Raw genomic sequence first — 21,789 nt, 5'->3', positions numbered from 1 at the left:
GTGTTTTCTGAATAAGGGAACTCTTGAAATGATCTTGCATGACTGAGCACCACTTTCTACTGGCTGAGGCCAGACCCCAATTTTAAATAATAGCCACAGCTAACATTTCTTGAACACATAACATGCACTTTACATGTATTAACTCATGTATTCCTCACAACACCCCCTGAAGTAGAAACTTGCCTGGGAGACTGGGCTGGGATCTGAACCAGCTAGTCCGACTGCACAGCCTGTGAGCTCACTACCTCTCTAGCCTCACCTCTGGATGTGCCTCTGATTTCCGCAGCTCGTGTCTATGCAGCCCACCCTGAGCAGCTCCAGAAAGAACTGCTCCAGGCAGGGGATGGTTAGAAAGGCGGGGTGTTCTGGAGAGCTGTATTTGGAGACCCTGTGTCCCCGATTCCCCTCAGGGATGTTTCCCTGATCCTCACCCACTTTCCACTCCTTCCTGCTGTGTCTCTCTGACATCATCAAAGATGAAACCAGCCCATCCTGAAAAGCAGCGCTTGCCTGCGAAGCCCAGGAGCGGAGACACTGGCTGGGGTGGCCTGTGTGGGCGGCGGGGCTACCGTTCTCGCTGCCAAAGGCTAAGGCCACTCTCCCAGCATACCTCTGCTCCTTGGCAAAGCCTTGCCTCTCACGTTGGCTGCCTGAAGTCTGAGTGAAGCCCGGCCCGCTCACCTTGGCCATAGTCTGCTCCTTGCCCGAGGTTTGCTACAGGATCCCCTGCAGGGGCCCCCCTCAGGCTCATGGAGGCAGCCTGTGCAGTTAGGACGGGCCTCTGCTCAGAAGGGCCCGGCTCGGTTCAATGCCCTGCTTTCTCCTACTTGAAATTCTACCTAATTTTTGAACAGGGGGGTCTGCATTTTCATTTTCACAGGGTTGACCGATGTGCTTATGCAGTTCCCTATTTTCCTTGTTTCATTTAGTATTACAGGGATTTTATTGAAAACATCTTGCAATGGGGAAAAAAAATGGGGACATATACAATACTTTCAACAATAATTTTTTTTTTTTAAAGAAAGAAAACGTGCTTCTACAATAGTCCTCATAACCATCAAGTTGACTGATGGTGACTGACTTACTTTTCCCCTCTGTTGGTTTCCTATTCTTTTTGGACTCTGCCTTCTTTGTCTGTTTTATTCTTTGTCTCTTTCTTCCTTTCGCAGATTTAATCGGGGCCATCGGATCATTCTGTATACCCTCCCCCCAGGTAGTCTGAGTCATGGCTTCAACTATGGGCTTCAAAGGGCTGCGGAAAATGGGCTGTTCCTCCAAATGGCCATTAGTGTTCAACCATCTGTGTCTATGACCTGCTCAAGCCCGTTCACACCGCATGGCCTGCAGCTGAGAGCCAGCCCGGCCGTGTGGCACAGGCTTGTTAAACTCTACCTTAGAGTAATGAGATCCGAGTGGCAGAGCCTGAAGGTATCTCAGGAATGATTCAGTCCAACTTCATTATTTCTCAGATAAGGAAAGTGAGACTCAGCGGTCAATAGACTTGATCACGGATATGGAAGCAGTGAGCAGGGATTTGAAACTTCATTCCTTGACCTCCAAGTTTTATGCTCTCTGCTTGGTGAAATGGCTTCTGAATTTGTTAAAGAGGAATTTTAGTTTTATATGGCTGTACCATTAGAACGTGCATTTATAGTAAATAATTTTATTACTGTGTTGACTATTTTAGCTTAATATTATTTAATGGGAAGGAAAAAAGAAAATGTTCACAACTCATTTTTAAGGCCCTACTTTGCAATGATCTGGACTATTGCAGGAGAAGTGTGCAAGTGATTCATGTTCTATCCAGCGGTAACTGCACTTGTCTTTGCCTCTACGGCCTGTTGATTCACTTATGGTGAAGGTTCCCAACAGTCAAATCATTTTATCTTACCTGTTCAGAGACAGGGAGCAGATCAGTCTTTGTCCCAGAATAACCAGGCCGACGCTGGTGCTAGCGACCTGCAGACAACAAAAGCATGGATTGCTAAGAGGGAAGCTCTCTGGCCATAGATATTATTCCCTAGAGTGGAAACATCATAAGCTCCATTTCCCTCTCATTCTGAGAGATATTTGAAAGAAATAATTCTAAAAATACTGTCTTTCAGGTAAGAAAACTAACTATAAAGACTTCTGCTTGAAGATCTCCTTTAAACTGTTTTTTCCCCCTCCTAATCTCTCTTCTCTATGTACTGTGTGTGTGTGTGTGTGTGTGTGTGTGTGTGTGTGGTATTTCGCTTAGGTTCATTGTATTAGTCCCTTTCTATTGAATTGTATTTGGCCTTCTTCTGCTCAAATAAACTTGAATTCTACCTTGATTAGCTTATTTCAAGGGAAAAGACACTTGGCTGTCCATGTAACTGAAGCAGAGGGAAGGGCACATGGGGAGCAGAGAAGGGCGCAGAGCTATTTTACAATGTATGGGGGTTGAGCACTGGCCTCTCCTAGCTCCCCACACTCCATCTCAACCCTGTCCTCACTCCTAACTGATATATCACTTCCCACCCCTCCAAGCACTTAGTAGACCGCTGCTGGCCAGTGCTCTGCTACAGGAGAGGACTGGCATCCACAGGCTTCCCTCTGTCCCCACAGACTTACAAAGTCCATGGAAACGATGGTCTCGGCAGTCGAATTCTCAGACTGGGTGAGTAACATGATGGAAGCAGGGATGTCCAGGGTGAAGTTCCCCGGTAGTAAACTGATCACGGGAGGCTCCGTGGCCATGATCCGAATCATGAAGGGTTGGGACAAGATGTAGATCTCCGCAATCTGCCCGGGTTCAGGGAAAAAATGGAGATTGGGGGTTGTGAGTTGATGAGTGAAAGTCACAAATTTGGGGGGACTAAATCTAACATCATGCAGTAAGAACAGACAAAAAGCTCCTTAACAACAACAACAACAACAACATGCAAAAAACAAATAATAATGGCTGAGGTTTATAGAACACACACTGTATGCCAGGCACCAGGCCAAGGCTGTTTGTATTATCTCATTTAATCTTCACAAAATCCCTGTGAGGCAAGTTCTCTCCATTTCACAAATAAAAAAAGTGAGTCTTGGAGAGGCTTAGTCATTTTCTCAAGGTTCCAGGTGAGTAAGCTGTAGAATTGGGGTTCAGATCTAGGTCTGTGTGATTCAAGGTCCTTACTCTAAATGCAGGATGCTCTAAAAACAGCATGTCTCGCCTGGCTGGTGTGGCTCAGTGGTTGAGCATAGACCTATGAACCTGGAGGTCATGGTTCGATTCCTGGCCAAGGGCACATGCCCGGGTTGTGGGCTCAATCCCTAGTGCGGGGTGTGCAGGAGGCAGCCAATCAATGATTCTCTCTCATCACTGATGTTTCTAGCTCTCTCTCCCTTCCTCCCTAAAATCAATAAAAATATATTTAAAACAAACAAACAAACAAACAAACAAAACAAAAACAGCATGTCTGTCTTTGTCCTCAGGGGCAAGCCTGAGCCTTTCAGTACACTCGGTCCAGCACTCAGGTGCTCTGAGGCATGGCATTAATCGCTGCTTCACTAAAGGCACAAGCAAGGGCACTAGCCCTTCATTTCCCATTTAAGCTAATTATTTCCAGTGTGGTGGAACCTTGTGGGTGCAATGGATGATTTATCTTTTGAACTTAAAATCCTTTCATAGTAAGGTGTTCAGTAAATATTTGTGGATACTTGAACAAAAGAAAAAAATTCCTCAAGAATGCAAACATGGACTCGGGCTTGCACCAGAAAGGAATAAAAAGAACCCCCAAAATAAGAAACAAACAAACAAAAAAGAACCCCCAAGTGTTCCGGAAGTAATTCCAACGAAACCAAATACACTATCAAGGAGTCAAATCCTGACCACTTACCCGGGAGAGAATGTTGCCAACGCCTTGAGAGTTTCGAACCAAATGGCTGGAAATCTGGAAAATGAAGCCCATCATGTCAGTATAAGGTTTTTACCTGAGGTTGTCTTTGCAGGGAAAATACAGCATTCCCTGTAATTTGTATGAATTATGGAGCTGTTGCACCAAAAAAGGTGTTTGAAGGCAACTTACCATTTTATAGACCAACCCCAGGAAACATGAATCCCAGGGAAGTACAGTGACTTGCCCCCAGGGAGTCCCACAGGAGATACATTCCTTTTGAGTAAGTGACTTTTAACCTTGGGAACACTGTGTACATCATATATGTGTGATCCCTGTGTAAATATTCTATGGTGGTTCACAACACGTTTTGTGCTACTGTCTTCATTACGGAGACATAGAAGGCTTAAGTAATTTATCTTCACGGATGGGTGGTTTTCAAGTCTTGAAGCTACAAGTGTCTAATTTTCAGCACTGTGTGGTAGCTGGTATGGCCAACTTAGTATTTTGAACATAAGGTTTATGACAACTTGCATAATTAAGACCTACTGAATGAAGATTCATAAGGGATGCTCAGTAAAAGTTGTTGGTTGGTTGGCTGGAAAGAGTGTTCTCATATGCAAAAGGGAGGGGCATGGCAGAGAGAATCAGTGAGTATCTGTATTCTCACAGTCACTGCAGATAAGTCAGTTGCAATTGCTAACAGAAGAAATATTTGTGTTGGCATAACATAAGGAATAATAATAATAATAATAATAATAATAACCAGCAACACTTATAGTATACTTCCTCTGTGCTGGGCATTGGTCTAAATGCTTTACATATATTTAAATCTCTTTAATGTCCATATCAACCTATGGCTTATTATGGACATTAAAGAATTATTATTTCAATTTTTCAAATGAGGAAACTCTGGCACAGAGAACTGAAATTGCCCAAGGTCAACAGGTAATAAGTGATGGAGGGGGTCCTGTCATTACTTAAGAGCTATCTGGAACAGTGACTTGGAATCATAAAGAAATGAAATTAGAGGAACTGGAAACTCAACAACTTTCCAACTAATAACGTTCATGCCACAACTCCTTCATTCATCATCCTGATAGGAGTGCTAGTCTACAAAGCCCAGGACTAGAAATTATGACATAAAAGCCCCCGAATGGGATACTTAAGACAAGATGAAATGTTGGAGCTGACTGTCATCACCCGTTAGCTCTCCTCACCTCTTTTGTGGAGAGTGTGACATTGAAAGCCCCAGCTGCAAAATGAGCGAAGGATGCAGATTTAAAGAAATATTCGGAGATTCCAATGTAGAGCATAGAGTCGCTGCGTTCTGGGAGCGCAAAAGGCACTGGGGAGAACGGGGGGTCGGCGAGGTTTTCCAGTGGATAGAATACACCCTGTGGGAAAAGAGAGAGAGGCCAGTGTGTTAGGTGAAGGCTCAAACATGCAGTACACAAGAAGGTGGACCCTCTCAGGTCAGAATAAGAAAAATGGTGGAAACTCAGTAGAGAAGAAAAAAGGATAAGGCCTTCTGACTCCTTGACTAGTGACCATGTTTCAAAGCTCTGATGACTTCTTGAGCATACATCTGGGTATGTCTGTCCACTCTGGGGTGTAACCTAGTGAGAAGTTCCTTCTCGGTCTTCTTTTCCAGGAAAGAAAGGCAGGTGCATTTAGCTGGAGGTGACAGCTCTGAATACTTCCTGAGGTGCCAGGTAGAGATGTCAAACCCCTGACCTTCGAACCCTGTGATTGCCGAGTGTCTGGGGTGTCACAGAAAGACTCAGGAGGCTCCAGAATTCTATATGATTTAAAGCATTCAACAAATATTTATTGAGTTGAACTGAGTTGAACACGGCACCTTGAACTGCACCTGCATCACGTGTTCATGAATGCACCATGGGTTTCAGAAGTCTAGGAGAAAATCCATGGCATTTCTAATGGCCCTCATTAGTTATTGGTTATCGTGTGTAATGTTTAACTAATCTGAATGACTCTGAGTGATTGAAATATAAGCCAATATACATTTTTAAAAACAATGATACTAACTTTGGGGCAAAACTAAACACTTTTCCAGAATTGGCAAACACCATTTTCATATGCTAATAACCTCAGTAGAGGTCAGCAGCTCACAGTTAAATGGACTAATCTGAGAGGAATAGAAGTACTAATATGTACAATTACTGATTCGGTAAGTTCTAATAATTGTAGACCACTCACTTGTTGCCTCCTAGCTCACACCTACTCCCAGAGGCAAAGGCATCATGAGACTCTTATTGAAGAAGACAGACGTGTCTTGTGCAATCCAAACTATCATTTACTGATCAAGGAAATTGTTTACCTTTCAAAAGAGCATACACATCAGGGATTGTTTCAAAGGAAATGAAAATATTTGAAGAGCATGTAGGTATATTTCCTCTGCACATATTTGTTCCCTGAATACAGTCGGCCCTCTGTATCCTTAGGCTCTGCTTCAACCAACCGCAGATAAAAATATTTGAAAAAAAAGTTACATTGCTGCTGACGGGCACTATGTAGTTAGGCCTACGATGGTTGTGTCGTACTGAGCATGTACATTTTCTTTTAACAACCATCTACATAGCATTTATATTGTCTTAGGTTATATAAGTAATCTAGAAATGATTTAAAGTATAGGAGAGGATGTGCCTAGGTTAATTGCAAACACCATGCCATTTATTTAAGGGACTTGAGTATGGAAGATTTTGGTCTGGGGAGGTGTCCTGTAATCAATCCCTGGAGGACACAGAGGGGCGCTTGTCCTGGCTGCTGGTAGCCAGGATGAGAACTCTGATGAGGATGATAAAGTTACCTTCAAATTCAGGTCAATGTAGTTCTCAGTAATTTCTGGAGAACTCATTAGCGAATAATCCAGCAGGGTATAGTTGTCAATCTTGGTTAAAACTAAAACAAATAAAACAAAAAGAAAATTTACATTCATTAAAAGCATAATATATGATTAATGTATATCTAGAACAAATTTTTAAAAATTGAAGAATTTTAAATTATATTGTCTAAAAGAATATACCCTATTTCATAAGTAATACACATTCACCTTTTTTCTTATTTATTTATTTAATAGTTGACATTCAATATTATATTAGTTTTAGGTCATGCTCACTTTTTAAGACCCAGGAAAAGTAGGTAAGTCAAAAGAAGAAAGTAAAAACCCTTTTAATTTACACTGCCCTGAGAGAAACGTAATATTTCGGTATATAGCCTTTTTATGGCTGTCTCTCTCTTTCTCAATGTACATACATTCTTTTTAAAGAAGGAATTAGACAAACAAGTCACTTGTCAACATTAAGCCATACGTATTAGGTCGGTATAATGAGAGACTTTCACGTTCTATGTTAAAGCCTCCTAGGTAGTTAGAACTTAATTTTTTCACAATAAGCAGGCATTACTGTTGTAATTTTTAAAAAGAAATATCAAGAGAGACAGACAGGAGTAAAATCCACTAAGTTGGAGAGGCCAAGGACATTCTCAGGCACAGTGCTACTGATTCACGTCATTTTTGTACTACCATTTTCAGAGCCAAGCAGAAGGCCGGGCAGGGGGCCCGGGGCCAGGGAACAGCGGGCGAGGCTTGCAGGAAGCATGGACGTCAGTGTCTGGGACAGTTATGCGTGCGGTGGTGCGGTGCTCAGTTCCTGCCCTGGCCTGGGAGCTGCTTTCCCAACCACCACCGTGTGCTCTGCGACAGGAAGACTTCCTCCCTAGAGGACTGCCCGTGAGCACCACGCTTCCCTTCTTGCATGTCACGCTTGGTTTATTCCATAAATGGAGATGCGAAGGAAGGAGAGATGAAGCCATTTGCCAAGGCGGGGGAGCAATACTACTCTATGACACCATAGTTTTAAATCTGTTTTCAAATTCACAGTCTCCATGGACCCACCATCATACCATGAGGGAAGCAGGACCATGAGGGGAGTGCAGCTCCCAGAGGTAAAGAAACTTGCCCAAGGCAAACTAGGGCATGAGAATCCCCCACCAGTTCTTTCTTCACTTCTTCTTTCTCTTTCCCTGCCTCCCCAACCCATTTGTTTGCTTTCGTCCACCTGGATCCATGCATCAATCCACTTGCCCAGCTGCCCATCTCCTGTCATCCCTTCATCAATCCAATATTTATTAACTTAGTGTGGCTTCGGCGCTGTGCCCAGTGCTGGGAACACAGAGATGAGTCACAGTCCCTGCCCTCCTGGAACTCATAGTCTGGTGGAGGAGACAGACATGTAAACGGGAAATCAGAAGACAGTGTAGTAAGAGCAGATCTAAAACTGAGCTCTTGATGGTCCTCCTACAAACCTATTCTCACAGTCTTCCCCATTTGGGTAAATGGCAATTCCATTCTTCCAATAATAATAGGTTCTGGCTGCTCAGGGTAAAAACCTGGGGTCATCCTTGACTCCCCTCATGACCTACATTCGGCGTGTCAGCAAATGCCACCGTCTCCACCTGCAAGCTGCATCCAGGTCCTGAACGTGCCTCGCCTTCTTCATCTAGGCTCAGGGGACTCAGCAGCCTCTTGAGTGGTCTCCCTGCTTCCACCTTTGCCCCCCACTCCTGTCTATTATTAATCCACAGAAGTCGGAGTGATATTCTTAAAATATAGATGAAATCATGCATACCTTGCTCAGAACTCTCTAAAGGCTTCCCAATGACCTAGAGAGTCCTGGACATCTACCCATCTGCTTTCTCCTCCCTGACCTCATCTCTTGCTACCCCCCGCCCCCACAACCTCCGACTCCCTCTGCCCCCCATATGGCCTCCTCACAGTTCCTCTAGCACACCTGGCACATTCCCGCTTCAGGACCTGTGAGCTTGCGGTTTCTTCTACTTGAAATGTTCTTTGCCCGGATCTAGGAGGGGCTCACTCCCCAATTCATTCGGATTCGAACTCTATGTTCCTTTCTCAGGATCTAGAATGGAAACCCCTGGCCATACATCTAAAATGAAAACCACTCCCCAGCTCCTTCCCTGCTTTAGTTTTCTTCTTATCACCCATCACTTGGATGCCATAGATTTTACTTATGATCTTGCTTGCTGTCTGTCTCCTCCCACTAGTCCCACGAGGGCAGGGATTTCTGTTTCCGGGCCTGATGCTGCATTCCAGCACCAAGAGCAGCACCTGGCTGGTACCACTGGTGAATGAATGGGTGGACTGGAAAGAGAGAGACACTTTCAAAGTATCATGTGAGTACAGAGGAGGCGCAACTTTAGGGTGTGGACATCAGGTAAGGTTTCTTGGAAGAGACTATGCCTGAGCTGAGCCTTAAAAGATAAAGAGGAGTGAACAAGACAAGGGATGGCCGAGGGGTAGCGAGTGGAAGGGACTGCATCCCTCACCGCTTAGCACAGAGTTGGCAGGGAAATAGGCACTGATAAATGTCTACTAAATGAATGCATGGGTGAAGGGAGAGGAAGCTCTTCTAGGCAGAGAGGACACCATGAGCAAAGGCAAGGGGTGTGGGTCAGGAAAGGCAGTTTGATTGCTGGAGCAGAGAAAGGTGCAAGGTGAACAGAGAGAAGTAGGAGCCAGAGCATGGCGGGTGGGTCTTGCAGTCCACGTTAAAGCATTTGGACTTGATCCTGAAGGCGGTGAGGAGCCAATGAAGGGGATAACCTGGCCCAGATCAGCATTAACCATTCTGAAGAGGATGCATTTAGTGCAGAGCTGGGATTAAAGCTCGTGAGAGTTTAATTCTCTGAACTGTATCTGGTCTGAAGCCACCCCCTCCTGCAGAGAAGTTGGTTGCTGCAGCAAAGAGCAGACCCCATACACAGGCTGTGCCCCTCCAGCCCCCCACCTTCCTGAGGCTCTAGTTTGCAGAGTGGAAAGCAGACTGAAGAGGCAGAGCTGTGTTGTGTGGAAAAGCAAACCTGGAGAGCACCAGAGTGGGCAGGTGGGGAAAGAACCATCCAGAAGAGACAGTTCAGAGACTCACCCTCCAGCATGCTGAGATTGGCATTCAGTGCTTCCACCTCTCCCGTGATAATGGGACAGAGCTGGCCATAAAAGGAATTTAAAAAAATGCAGGTTATCATATTATACCAGAAACCTCTACTTATGGGCTTAGACCCTGCAAGCAAAAGGCTACGAGACAGTCTCCCTTTGGCCATCAAGACTTTTAAATTAGTTGATGTCTATGGGCCTCAAGTTACGTATGTATGGGTGGCAAGACATTGAATGCTGACTAAACTTCACAGTCACTGGGACTCCACCCAGGGAGGCCCATAAAAGCATGAGCCACTGCCTTCTCTTCCTGTGCATGACAGGACATGTGCCCCAGTCCATGCTGGAGGTGTCCCACCCGAGGAACCTGCTATGCCTTTCCCCTGCTCTGTCGTCAGTGCCATGCTGCCGGGAGTGGTCACAGCTGGGGCCTTTACTTCCCCGCTGGGCTGGTTCGACAGCCCATTAGATCGGGCATCTACTTCCATCAGAACCCCGTTTGGAATTAGAAAATAAACCTTGAGTCAGACTCAAGCACATCTGGAGGAAGAAGGAAGGACATCGATGGACGTGCTGTGTGCCAGGCGTGTGCTAAGCACTCAGGGTGGTGGTTACTAGCAGAGGCTGGGGAGGTGGGCTGCCTGGGTTGAATCCCTTGGCAAGTTACCTGTACTCTCTGTCCTCAGTTTCCTCATCTGCAAAACGGGAGTGACAATTGTATCCACCTCATCAGGTTGCTAAGAGTAAGCATTCAGTACACGTTGGCTGTTGTTTTAACCCCCTTTCATCCTCGCTTTAGCTCTGGGAGGTAAGCCCTACTGTCCCCTATTTACAAATGGGAAAACTGAAGAAGGGAGGTTGACAGAGTCACCAGGCGTCACATGACAGCTAGACGGCTGTGGTCTGAGTATTCTCTTCATTTTCCAGTGGCTCAGAGGGAATACTAGAGGCAAAGCATCTATGATTTCTAAGTTGTATGTACACTCTGGGCAAACTTAACTGTTGGCCAAGAACCATGCCTCGTTCTGAACAAAGGAATGGTCGACTGTGAGGTCCTTGAAGGTGGCGACATTATTTCCCAGTCGCTCTTTAATATCCACTGGCCCCCAGCCCCTGTCAGATAAGATGGAGAAAGACTGAGAAGCCTCAGAGTCCCTTGATGAGCCGGCAACCTCACTGGACAGGCTGCTTAGTACTATTTCTACTTGTTGATTTCCTCGCTGCCATTCATTAAGCACTGAGCTGAGCACGAGGCAGAGGAGATAGCCAGACACTGTCCTTACCCCTTTTTCAGAAAGGAGTCTCCCTTTGTCCCCACTCCTCCTCATCCCTCTCCTTGTCTCTCACAAAATACGGGTCAAGGGTTCAGGGAAGGTATGGTCAGGATTGGAAAGCGGGCACACAGCCAATCTTGTCTTTCCCCTTCTTCAAACTCCCACTCTGGAATCTAGCTACTTGTAGCTTTGGAAGCCATCTTAAGTTACATTGTTTCTATTGGCTGGAAATATCCTATCTTCTTTCCCATTCCTTACCTGTCCAGATCCTACCTATATTTCAAGGCCCAGTTCAAGTCCTGCATCCTCTAAAAATGTCTCCCAGGACACTTCCAGGACCTATTTATTGAATTTTCCCATTTCTCTGAACCTCTTCAGTTCAATCTAATGATCATATAAGTATGTCCTAACTTCAAGTCCTCATTCAGTTATTGTTTCACAAGCCTGACTCTGGTTTTCTTAAAAAGATGATAAGGTTACTTCTTTTTCATATCCCAACAGATGCTAGCCTACTGCTGGGCATGCAGTGGGTACACAATAAATAAATTCTTGTTGATTGTTTGGCATGAACTTGAGGAAGGGAATTCTATAGAATGATGTGTGTGAAAGAGCCTTGGATGGTGCCTAGCACACAGTAGGTGCTCAATAAAGGTTTATTGACCAAGAATTAATTCAAGCATGGCAGAACTGCTGCTGATGGCATTTGACCATGGTCGTGAAATCTCTAAAGACTTACCATTTCATTTAAGTTCTTTAAAATGGGTTTCTCCATGGGCTCAGCAAAGGAGTTATACAGAACACTGGAGAAAAAAGGAAGAAAAACAAAAGGGCTCACTCAGGGATTGTACCTGTTGGTTATTAACCTCTCCTCCGTGCTGCCCGAGAATCCAGACCGCCCCCAACTAGCTACCGTCCACCAGGGCCCTGTCCCTCACCTGAGTTCTCCAGAAAATGAGACGTGGGCGTGGCTCACTTGGGCGTGGCAGTCTTGGAGCTCCACGGTTGGTTGACCCAAGTCATTTCGGGCCAGGTTAAGAATACCCGTGAAGTAGACCCCAGAGAGAAATAGATCAGCTCCTCCTGAGTCTTGGCTGTTGAGAGAAAAAGTGCAAGGTTACCCAGGTCTTGGCAGGGAGGAGATGGCTCAGTTCTCTATCCATGGACTCTGAGCTCCTGGAGGGCAGGACCTTTGTCACCTCTGGATTCCTGGCACCTACAACAGGTGGGATCAGAGCAGGCGCTGAATGAATATTTGCTGAACAAATGAAGTAATGAATTATGGGAATGGTGACAGCTTTAGGGACCTTGCAGTTATTTCACCCTCAGTGCCCTGGCCCCACCCCAGTGGTTGAGCACATACTGAGCACCATTCATATACAATGCTTGTTTAGAGAGAGAACATGGTTGGGGGAGGGGGGGTTGGCCACACGTTACATAGGAGGGTCATGGATGGGGAAGGGACACTTAGTCTGTGAACTCCTTGAAGGAGTGGAGTGTGTGTTACTCGTGTCCATGTCCCCAGGACTTAGCTGGTGGCCTGATGCAAAATAAGCGTGCAATGTAAAGCTGATGACTCAGCAAAGGCAAGAATAACAAGAATAAATACATGAATCCATGCTACTTATAGGAGGATATGTCATTTCTCCCCAGTCCATAAGAGTTCTTGGAGTTCTTGAGATGGGAATAAATGGTAAACAGTAGGCACTCAATAAGTGCTTGTTAAGTGACCAAGTGGGTGAATGAATGTGTTATTCTGGGGCACCAACCAAGGCAGACCTAAACATTATACCTAGGATAGCGACTTGCACTAGTAGGTGGTCTGTAAGCATACCTTGAATTTGATCCCTTCTTTCTAAGGAGGGTGCCAAGGCCTTTTGTTAGGGGCGAGCTGGGCTCAAGCTGACTTTCATCCTCCAACCTCCTTGTGACAGGAAGGCTCCAACCTCCCTGTGAGGTAGGAAGGCCCCACAGATGGCAAAGTGTGTTCAATGACTGGCTAAGATCATACAGTGACCACCAATGAGGCATCTCAAATGTTGAGCACATGTCCGTTGCTCCCACAGTCTCCTAGCTCTTAGGAAATCATAAAGGACCTTTAGACCAGTTACTCTGTCTTTCTGGTCGAGATGATTTTCAGTCCTTCCCCTCTCACCCCCAGCAGAGATATTCTGATTTAATTCTATCCTGAAAAATGCTCTTGAAAAAGAGTGTTCATGGTTGAGGAAAGAAGCCTAACGTCAACAACATTAGCAAATGCCTACACTTGGGATTTCTGCTCCATTTCCCCCCAGAACAGCGGCAGGCTTTTTAGGCGATACTCACAAAAGTGGCGACTTGACTTCCCAGTTTGTGCTGATGTTGGCCGTGCCGTGGTTGGTCAGTGCCTTGATTCCCACCCCCGGCACAAAGGCTAATGACGTGTTGGGAAATGAAAAGGCATTGATTTTTATGCTGTAAAACAAGAAACAGGGGAGTTAGTGCCACGCATTGCGAAGTGAGGCAAAACCGGAAATGCAGTTGTGGAAATCGTGACTGTGAACTCCCACGGAGCAAGGAACCCCGGGTCTGCAGGAGTGCCCCTGGGCACTGCCTTCTAATTCCCCTTAAACTCTGGGCAGGAAGCTCTATGCCACAGTGAGGGGGGAAACGAGCAAGTTTGGAAGGAAATTTGCAAATAATCAATCTACTTTTTAAACTTCTTTATAAAGACAAAAAGAGGTACCTTGCCATCATATCTTTTCCTTCAGCTAAATAGGGGACATTAGTGTTTTGGTTGGGACAACTAATTTTTTTGTAGAGAACTGTTATAGACATTGCAGGGTATCTGGCATATGTGCCAACCTAAATGACAGTAGTGCCCCTCCCCTAAATCCATTGGGACAATCAGAAGGGTGTCTCCTCCTCTTCCCAAATGCCCTCTCTGTGGACACTGTCTTCCCTAGTTGAGAAACTTATTTTATAGAGTTTACTTCCCCTAAGATTCTCTGATCTGTCCAACAGGCAACTAGGAGGCAGTGGGTTGCATGTAATCTACCTAGGTAGATGGCCACGTGCATTATGATAGGTTATTGTTATGAACATCGACTGAGTGATTACTCCCTGCCAGGCCCTATGGTGAGCATTTCACGTGCATAAGCTCATTTTAACCCTCACAATAATCCTACGAGGCTGTTGCTGTTTTTGCCAACTGCAATTCAGAGATGAGAAGACAAGAGACTTGGCTGAAGTCATACCTAAGTGGTAGAACCAGATCTGGAAACCTCCTCAGTCTGTCTTCAGACTGTGTTGTTACCCACTAGGCTATGCCACTTCATTATTGTGCAAAGGGCACTCGACTTGGAGACAAGTTTTGTGCTGGCGGTGCAACCTTGGATACGACACGTCACCTTTTTCAATTAATCACTCAGAGGAAGTGTTACAGGCAGGTTACGGAGACAAAATGAGGCCACCTGTGCATCATTGTTGCATAGGAGGAAGGCATTGCTGTGAGCTAAGATCAGGAAAATTGCAAGACGTAAGTGTGATTAGCTGATAAGAAATGGTCATTTTGCTGTCTCATCTACTTTGCATCCTTTCCTACTTTTTATCCGTGACACAGCCTGAGACCCAGTGCGGGAAGAGGAAATCTTGGAAATGTTTTCCTTTTGATACTATGGGTCTTACCCATTCTTTGTAACGACTGTAGAGTATTCCAGGCTGTGGATGTATCATTAAAACAACAATAATTCCTTCGTAAACAAAACCACCCTGAAAATTGTATTGTAAACAAAACCACCCTGAAAATCCTCAGACATGCAGTTTATGTACGTGTTTCTCTATGGAGGCTGTCAAGAAGCAGAATTGTTGGGTCAAAGGGCATGCCTAAAAAAAGGCTGCTGGCCCTAGCCAGTTTGGCTCAGTGGATAGAGCGTCAGCCTGTGGACCAAAAGGTCCTGGTTCGATTCTGGTCAAGGGCACATACCTCAGTTGCAGGCTCTTCCCCAGCCTGGGCCCTGATCAGGGCTCATGCAGGAGGCAACCAATTGATGTGTTTCTCTCACATAGATGATTCTCTTTCTTTCCCTCTCTCTTCCACTCTTTCTAAAAATCAATGGAAAAATATCCTTGGGTGAGGATGAACAACAACAACAACAACAACAACAACAACAACAACAACAAAAAGGCCCCTGCAAATCTGTCTAATAAAAATACAATGCGAGCCATATATGTAATTTAAAATATTCCAGTAATCACATTAAAAAAGGGAAAATAAACGAGAGTAATTTTATCATTTTTAACTTCACCCAACACATCTAAAATATCATTTCAATGTGTAACAAATATAAAAATTATTATTGCAATGTATTTTCCTTTTTCCAAAATAAGTCTTCAAAATATAGTACATATTTTATAATCATGACACACCTCAATTTAAACACTGAATTTTCATCAGAAATACTGACCTGTATTTAGATGGCATAAAATTTTCAATTGAAAAAGTAAACTTACAACTTGTCCTAAGCATACTTAAAAGTTTTCCAATAACTGAATCGAGTATCGGTTTTCAAATTAAAATTAAATAAACTTGGAATTAAGTCATATTTCAATTGCTCAACAGCACATGTGGCTAGTGGCTACCTGTTTGGACAGCATGGGTCTAAAATTCCTGTACCAGCTTATCTACTCCCACCAGCAGTTCACGAGAATTCCGGTTTCTCCTCATTTTCATGTACCCTTGATGTTATATGATTCACCCTGGATTTTTCTGCTGTGGCATTCCCATCATTGTACTTAAATAATTAATCTTTTAAAAAATATCTTACATTTTTTCAATCACATTTCAATAAAGCTGAAAAATATATGGAATCGCCCCAAATTACTTAAATAATTGATCTTAAAAATTTTTTTTAATATATATTTTTATTGATTTCAGAGAGGAACGGAGAGGGAGAGAGAAACAGAAACATCAATGATGAGAGAGAATCACTGATCGGCTCCCTCCTGCACGCCCTCTTCTGGGGATCGAGCCCACAACCCGGGCATGTGCCCTTGACCAGAATCAAACCCATGACCCTTCAGTCTGCAGGCTGACATTCTATCTAAAGAGCCAAACCGGTTAGGGCAATAATTAATCTTATAAATATATATTTAATGTCCATCTCTCTCACTGGACATCAAGGGCAGAGGACTTATCCGTGTCATTCACTACAGTATTTCCTATGCCTAGACTAAAGCCTTGGTACATAGTAGATGCTCAATAAACACTTGTTGAATGGCTTACATTATCACAGAGTAGAGCATCTGCCAGGAACTTTCCCTAGAACAACCCCGCTGTTCCTTCACAAAAACTCTTGGTTTTATAGAATGTCATCCTTCATAGCAGGGAGATGACTACTCTAAAGGGTTAGGGTAGCAGGGAATTATCACTGGATTGACAAAGCATTGTGGGCGGGACTGCTTTGCATGAGGCCAGTGGAAGAAACTGGTGTTGTTCCAGAGGAGGAAAGGCCAAGAGAGCAAGAGGGCAGAAGGCCATGTGCCCCGTGACCTCTGAAATCGTGACTAACCTTTACGAAAATAAGAGAACATTTGATGAGAGTAGTTTATTCTTGAGACTGTGGTTGAATTCTGCTTCTAGGTTTATGGGGGTGAAGGTAGCAATGGAATGAGTAAGAATTTCCTTTAGAATTCGAGGGACAAGGTGGCTACAGCTGACAACTGTGTTGATTAGATTTCTCATTTTAGGAGAGAGACAAGGACATAAGGACACTCAGAGGCTGAGCAGATTCGCCAGGTGCACACAACTAGTATGCAGCGGAGACATGACCTGGACCCAGGTGTTCTGACCCAAATGCCACACTTTTTGTCAACTTCATGACCCTTTTTTTCTTTGGTCATTTTCTGATAAGCCTCTCACCAAAGGTTGGTTAACTTCTACTCTGCAGGGCCTGATGTTACAGCAGAACAGGTGGTGGTGTATCCACAACCCTGAGAGTTTAAAGATGAATTTCACTGCTAACGTTGCTCTTTTACTTACTTTGAGAAATTGTAGTTCACATAATCAACCTTCAGAAATTCAAGAGATTCAGAACCTTTTAAATCTGGAAGGTTTCTTTCTTTGGCCATTTGCTCAATCATCTCCATCCCAGCTTGAACGCCTGTGAAAGAACCAAAGAAGGTGAAATTTATTGAATAAGGCATTCTCCTAGATACTACAAAACAGCAATCTTACAAGGTGGATATTATTATCCCTGCTTTACATATGAAACATTGGTTCTCAGAGGGGCTAATAAAATTGCTCAAAACCCCAGAGCTAATAGCATGAGAGATTTTCATTATTTGGCCAGGGCCAAAGAATGTTATCACAGGACAGTGTGATAGGAAAAGTATAAAATATTATCATTATCCACATTTTACCGATGATGAAACTGAACCTCAAACAGGTTAATCCTTGCCTAGGTCACCCAGCAAAGAACTGGGGGACCCAATAGTCAAATCTGGGCAATATGGCTCCAGAATCTATGCCTTATTACAGCCAGTTCCAGAAAATCATTCCCCCCAGCCCTAGATTCTTTAAGCTCAGGAATTTTTGGCCTGAAGTCCATGGGCCTTTGGGAACTCTTGCCTGTGCCCTCTTGCAATCTGGGAACCCTTGGGGGATGTTGGAGAGCCAGCCCGATCCTGCTCAATGCAGGAGCTGACCCCTGGTGGTCAGTGTGCTCCCACAGGGGGAGTGCTGCTCAGCCAGAAGCTGGGCTCATGGCTGGCGAGCGCAGCAGCGGTGGCGGGAGCCTCTCCCGCCTCCATAGCAGTCAGACATCCCCCGAGGGCTCCCAGACTGTGAGAGGGTGCAGACCGGGCTGAGGGACTCCCCCCCGCCACCCTGAGTGCAAGAATTTTGTGCACCAGTCCTCTAGTCTATAATAATAAAAGTGTAATATGCAAATTGACCGAATGACCAAACAGCAGAACGACTGTCCAGACTACGACACTATGACATGCACTGGTGCCAGGCCAGCCAAGGTGGGTGCGATGCAATTGGTCGGGGGGCCCCGCCATTGTCCCACAATCACCCTGCAGAGGGAGGCCCAGGTCACCTCTGCAGGGTGATCAATGTGGGGCGGGGGGGGGGGGCTCCGAGACTGATCGCGGAGCCCCAGCTTGGTTGGTGGGGCCTCCCTCTGCTGAGCGATCGATCGCAGAGCCCTGCAATCGATCGCCCCAAAGAGGGAGGCTCAGGCCACCTGGCCGGTGGCCACAGAGGGAGGCCCAGGCCACCCGTCTGGCATCGCTGTGGTGGGTGGGTGGGGCCTCCCTCTTCAGGGTGATCGATTGCCCCACAGACGGAGGCCCAGGCCACTGGCCAGCGACACTGTGGTGGGTGTGTGGGGCCAGCCGGTGATCACCCCCCAGAGGGAGGCCCAGACCAGCCAAGCGATTGCACCCCATGCCTGTCACCCGCAGAGGGAGGTGACCAGTGGTGGGAGTGGGGGGGAGGTAGAGCCACACAGATGGCAAGCAATGACAGCGGTGGGGACAGGGGCGGGGCCAGCTGTTGGCGGCTTGGGGAAAGAAAGCCCCGATACGCCCTGATTGCTGGCCAGGCCTAGGGACCCTACCTGAGGGGTCCTGGATTGTGAGAGGGAGCAGGCCGGGCTGAGGGACACCTCCCCCCCCGTCCCCGTGCACGAATTTTGTGCACTGGGCCTCTAGTATAAGAATAAACTGGCCCAGCTGGTGTGGCTCATGGTTGAACCTCTACCTATGAACTAGGAGGTCACAGTTCGATTCCTGGTCAGGGCACATGCCTGGGTTGTGGGCTTGATCCCAAGTAGGGGGCATGTAGGAGGCAGCTGATTGATGATGCTCTGTCATCAGTGATGTTTCTATTCTCTCTCCCCATCTCCCTTCCTCTCTGAAATCAACAAAAATATCTTTTAAAAACAATAAACTGTGTTTCACATACTCACAACTATAAACCTACTTTTACCCCACCTTATATGTATCTCATTTTTCAGGGGAGAGGGTCCACATTTTCATCAAATTCTCAAATCCCAGGACTCCAGAAAGGTTGGAAACCACTGCTTTTTATTTGGGAACAGACCTGTCTTAATATGGTAGCACCACAGAACACACTCCTCTGAGTTCAGGGAGGAAAAGAGGTCGCTTCCCATTAAAGAGCTTGAGAAAAGTAACTTACACAGTAATGAAGAGTGATTTTTTCATCTTAACCTTGCCAAGGAGGAAGCTTTGCCTTTATTCCTTACTTTGCAGCTTCAGCTCCTTTCCACTTATTCTATCCTTGTTGGACATGAAGTAGGAAAGAGTTTGTCCTCTACAATACTGTGAATAATATTGCAATACAGGGATGTAAAGATTGAGTGTAAGGATGGAAAGATGGAACCAAAGGCACTATCAGAGAGCTTTGGCGGAATCCCAACACTGCCACTTACCAGCCTGTGTGCCTCTGCAAGTTATAAAATCTGTTTATCCCAAACTTTCTTCATCTGTTACATGGGACATTAGTGCATATCAACCTTCATCTAGCTAACTTAGGCCAACATTTACAGGTGAGAACAGGCCCATAGACGTTGATTTTGCAGTTCCTTTCTTCTACATAATCTGTCTTTATCCTAATTTAGCTCTAAGAAAATCTCAGTCCAACACTTTCCTCTGCTTGTTCTTAATCTTTCAGACTCCTTTGTGCCTCTAATAAACGTACAGAGCCTCCCTCAAGAAAAATGCATGATAATCATCCCCATTAAATTTTACACACACAATTTTAGAAAACTGTTTCTTTTGGAATCAAACCATTTCTGAAACTGTAAGTTATTACTTTTACTACAAATCTCATCCTATCCTATAATGAATTCTCTGAGATGTTCATTGTGTGTGTGTGTGTGTGTGTGTGTGTGTGTGTGTGTGTGTGTGAGAGAGAGAGAGAGAGAGAGAGAGAGAGAGAGAGAGAGAGAGAGAGAGAAGTGGGAATCTGTGGCAGTGTTTGTATATGCCAACTGTTAAGGTCATTATTTTTCAGGCAACACTTTCTTCCCAGCTATCTTAGCAGCTTCTGTATAAGGGACTAGATCATCTCATAGCAAAGGTTGTCTCAGTTATGATACAGTTCTCTTTATGAGCTTCTGGTTTTGGGTCACAGACTCTACCTAGGGGTGCTGCAGCCTGGCTTCTGAAAGCATCCAACTCACCATAGTCCAGAGCCCGCTGAGTAGCCCTTGCCTTGATTCCAGGGTGTGTGATCCAAGCAGATGAGATGTAGACATTCCACAGGAGGAAACATCCCCAAAGGACTTGGACCATCTTTGTACACATCTGCAATTAACCGACATTTATGGCTCCTTTATTATTCTTGACTTTCCACCCAGCATTTCTAGGCTTTCTCATTTTCATTGTTCACTTCCAGGACTACTGCACATCTATCCATCCAGTAATCATTTGTTAAACACACCAGAACATGTTCTAGATGCTGAGGATGTACAGATGATCCATGTGCGTGGCTCCTGACCTCTGCTTCCCATAGACTAGCAGTGAGCCACATACACCCACGTGTGTACACACACACACACACACACACACACACACACACACACACACACACAGATGATTATAACACAACACAGGATGATGTAATGCAATATAATACAAGAGCCTTACAGTAAATGTAATGACTGGGATATGCCTTGGGGAGGATATTGGGGTGGGGGTGAGGATAGTTTTAGGATCTTCTAGGCCAGCTCTAACGTCCGCTCTGTGACAGCTTCCCTCACCATGTCATTTTGCATTGGGTTCACCACCGTCTCCCCTGTGCTCCCACTGCACTTTGTACAATACATATGCATGCATGATTGAAACATCATGAGCTTTCTGGCAGGCTCACCACTTCCACTGCTATACCTCCAACCATTACACCAAGCCAGTATCATTTCATGAATGTTTACAATCAGCTCCTTACTGGTTTCTCTGCCTCCCTTGCCCTCTTCTGGCTATGTTCCACATCACAGCCGAGTAGGCCTCCTAAAATAAAGTCAGATCTTGTCACCTCCACCCCATAAAGCCTTTGAATGGTTCCCCATCTTATTCAGCATAAAAGCAGAGCCCTTCCACCAGCTGCAAGGCCATGCCCTACTCCACACCTCTACCTTCTCATTGACCTCATTCCTTAACACAGTTGTCTGGCTCACCTGTCCCCAGCCTCACTGGCTGACTTTATCTTTCTTGAACAATCTATGGGACCTGTATCCTCGGGTCTTTGCACTTGTTGTTCCTTCTGCCTGGTAGAGTCACCACACAGGTAACCACATGGCTGTCTTTCACTTTCTTCAGGTATCTCAGGTGTTATCTCACTAAAGCCTTTCCCAATCACTCTACACTAAACATTACCCCCCTCACCCCCCAAGACCCTGATATTCCCTATGCCCCTCCTTGCTTTATTTTCCTCCAGGCACGTATCATCATCTAGCATAGTTTATAGTTACTCATTTGTTCATTGCCTGTCTCTCCTGCTGGAATTTTAGGCTTCATGGGGAAAGAATTGCATCACTTCAGCACCTTGAACAGCGACTGGCACATAGTAGGCAATGGGTAACTACTGATTGATTGATTGACTGATTGAATGACTGAATGAATGAATGTCTCTTCCTGGAGACTGTGAAGTGGGCCAGATTAACCCTCTGAGTTCCCACAGCACTTGGAGCAGTGC

At 45.3% G+C, this 21,789-nt stretch overlaps 1 protein-coding gene across 1 annotated transcript in view; it reads right to left on the bottom strand.

Annotated features, from left to right (window-relative positions):
- Positions 1–20,402, bottom strand: part of BPIFC (BPI fold containing family C) — a gene marked incomplete at its 5' end in the record, with an annotated part of 29,077 nt that extends 8,675 nt beyond the window's left edge. The window contains 11 exons of the mRNA XM_079775948.1: positions 1,892–1,959; positions 2,596–2,766; positions 3,849–3,902; positions 5,066–5,242; positions 6,676–6,767; positions 9,812–9,872; positions 11,830–11,893; positions 12,029–12,184; positions 13,416–13,544; positions 17,110–17,230; positions 20,279–20,402. Coding sequence (XP_079632074.1) covers positions 1,892–1,959; positions 2,596–2,766; positions 3,849–3,902; positions 5,066–5,242; positions 6,676–6,767; positions 9,812–9,872; positions 11,830–11,893; positions 12,029–12,184; positions 13,416–13,544; positions 17,110–17,230; positions 20,279–20,402 — 1,217 coding nt within the window. The remainder of the gene's footprint in view (positions 1–1,891; positions 1,960–2,595; positions 2,767–3,848; positions 3,903–5,065; positions 5,243–6,675; positions 6,768–9,811; positions 9,873–11,829; positions 11,894–12,028; positions 12,185–13,415; positions 13,545–17,109; positions 17,231–20,278) is intronic.
- Between the last annotated feature and the right edge of the window lie 1,387 nt (positions 20,403–21,789).

The sequence above is a fragment of the Cnephaeus nilssonii genome, assembly GCF_951640355.1.
Source record: "Cnephaeus nilssonii genome assembly, chromosome: 6".
NCBI classification, from domain to species: Eukaryota; Metazoa; Chordata; class Mammalia; order Chiroptera; family Vespertilionidae; genus Cnephaeus; species Cnephaeus nilssonii.
This window is presented reverse-complemented; position numbering and strand designations above follow the sequence as displayed.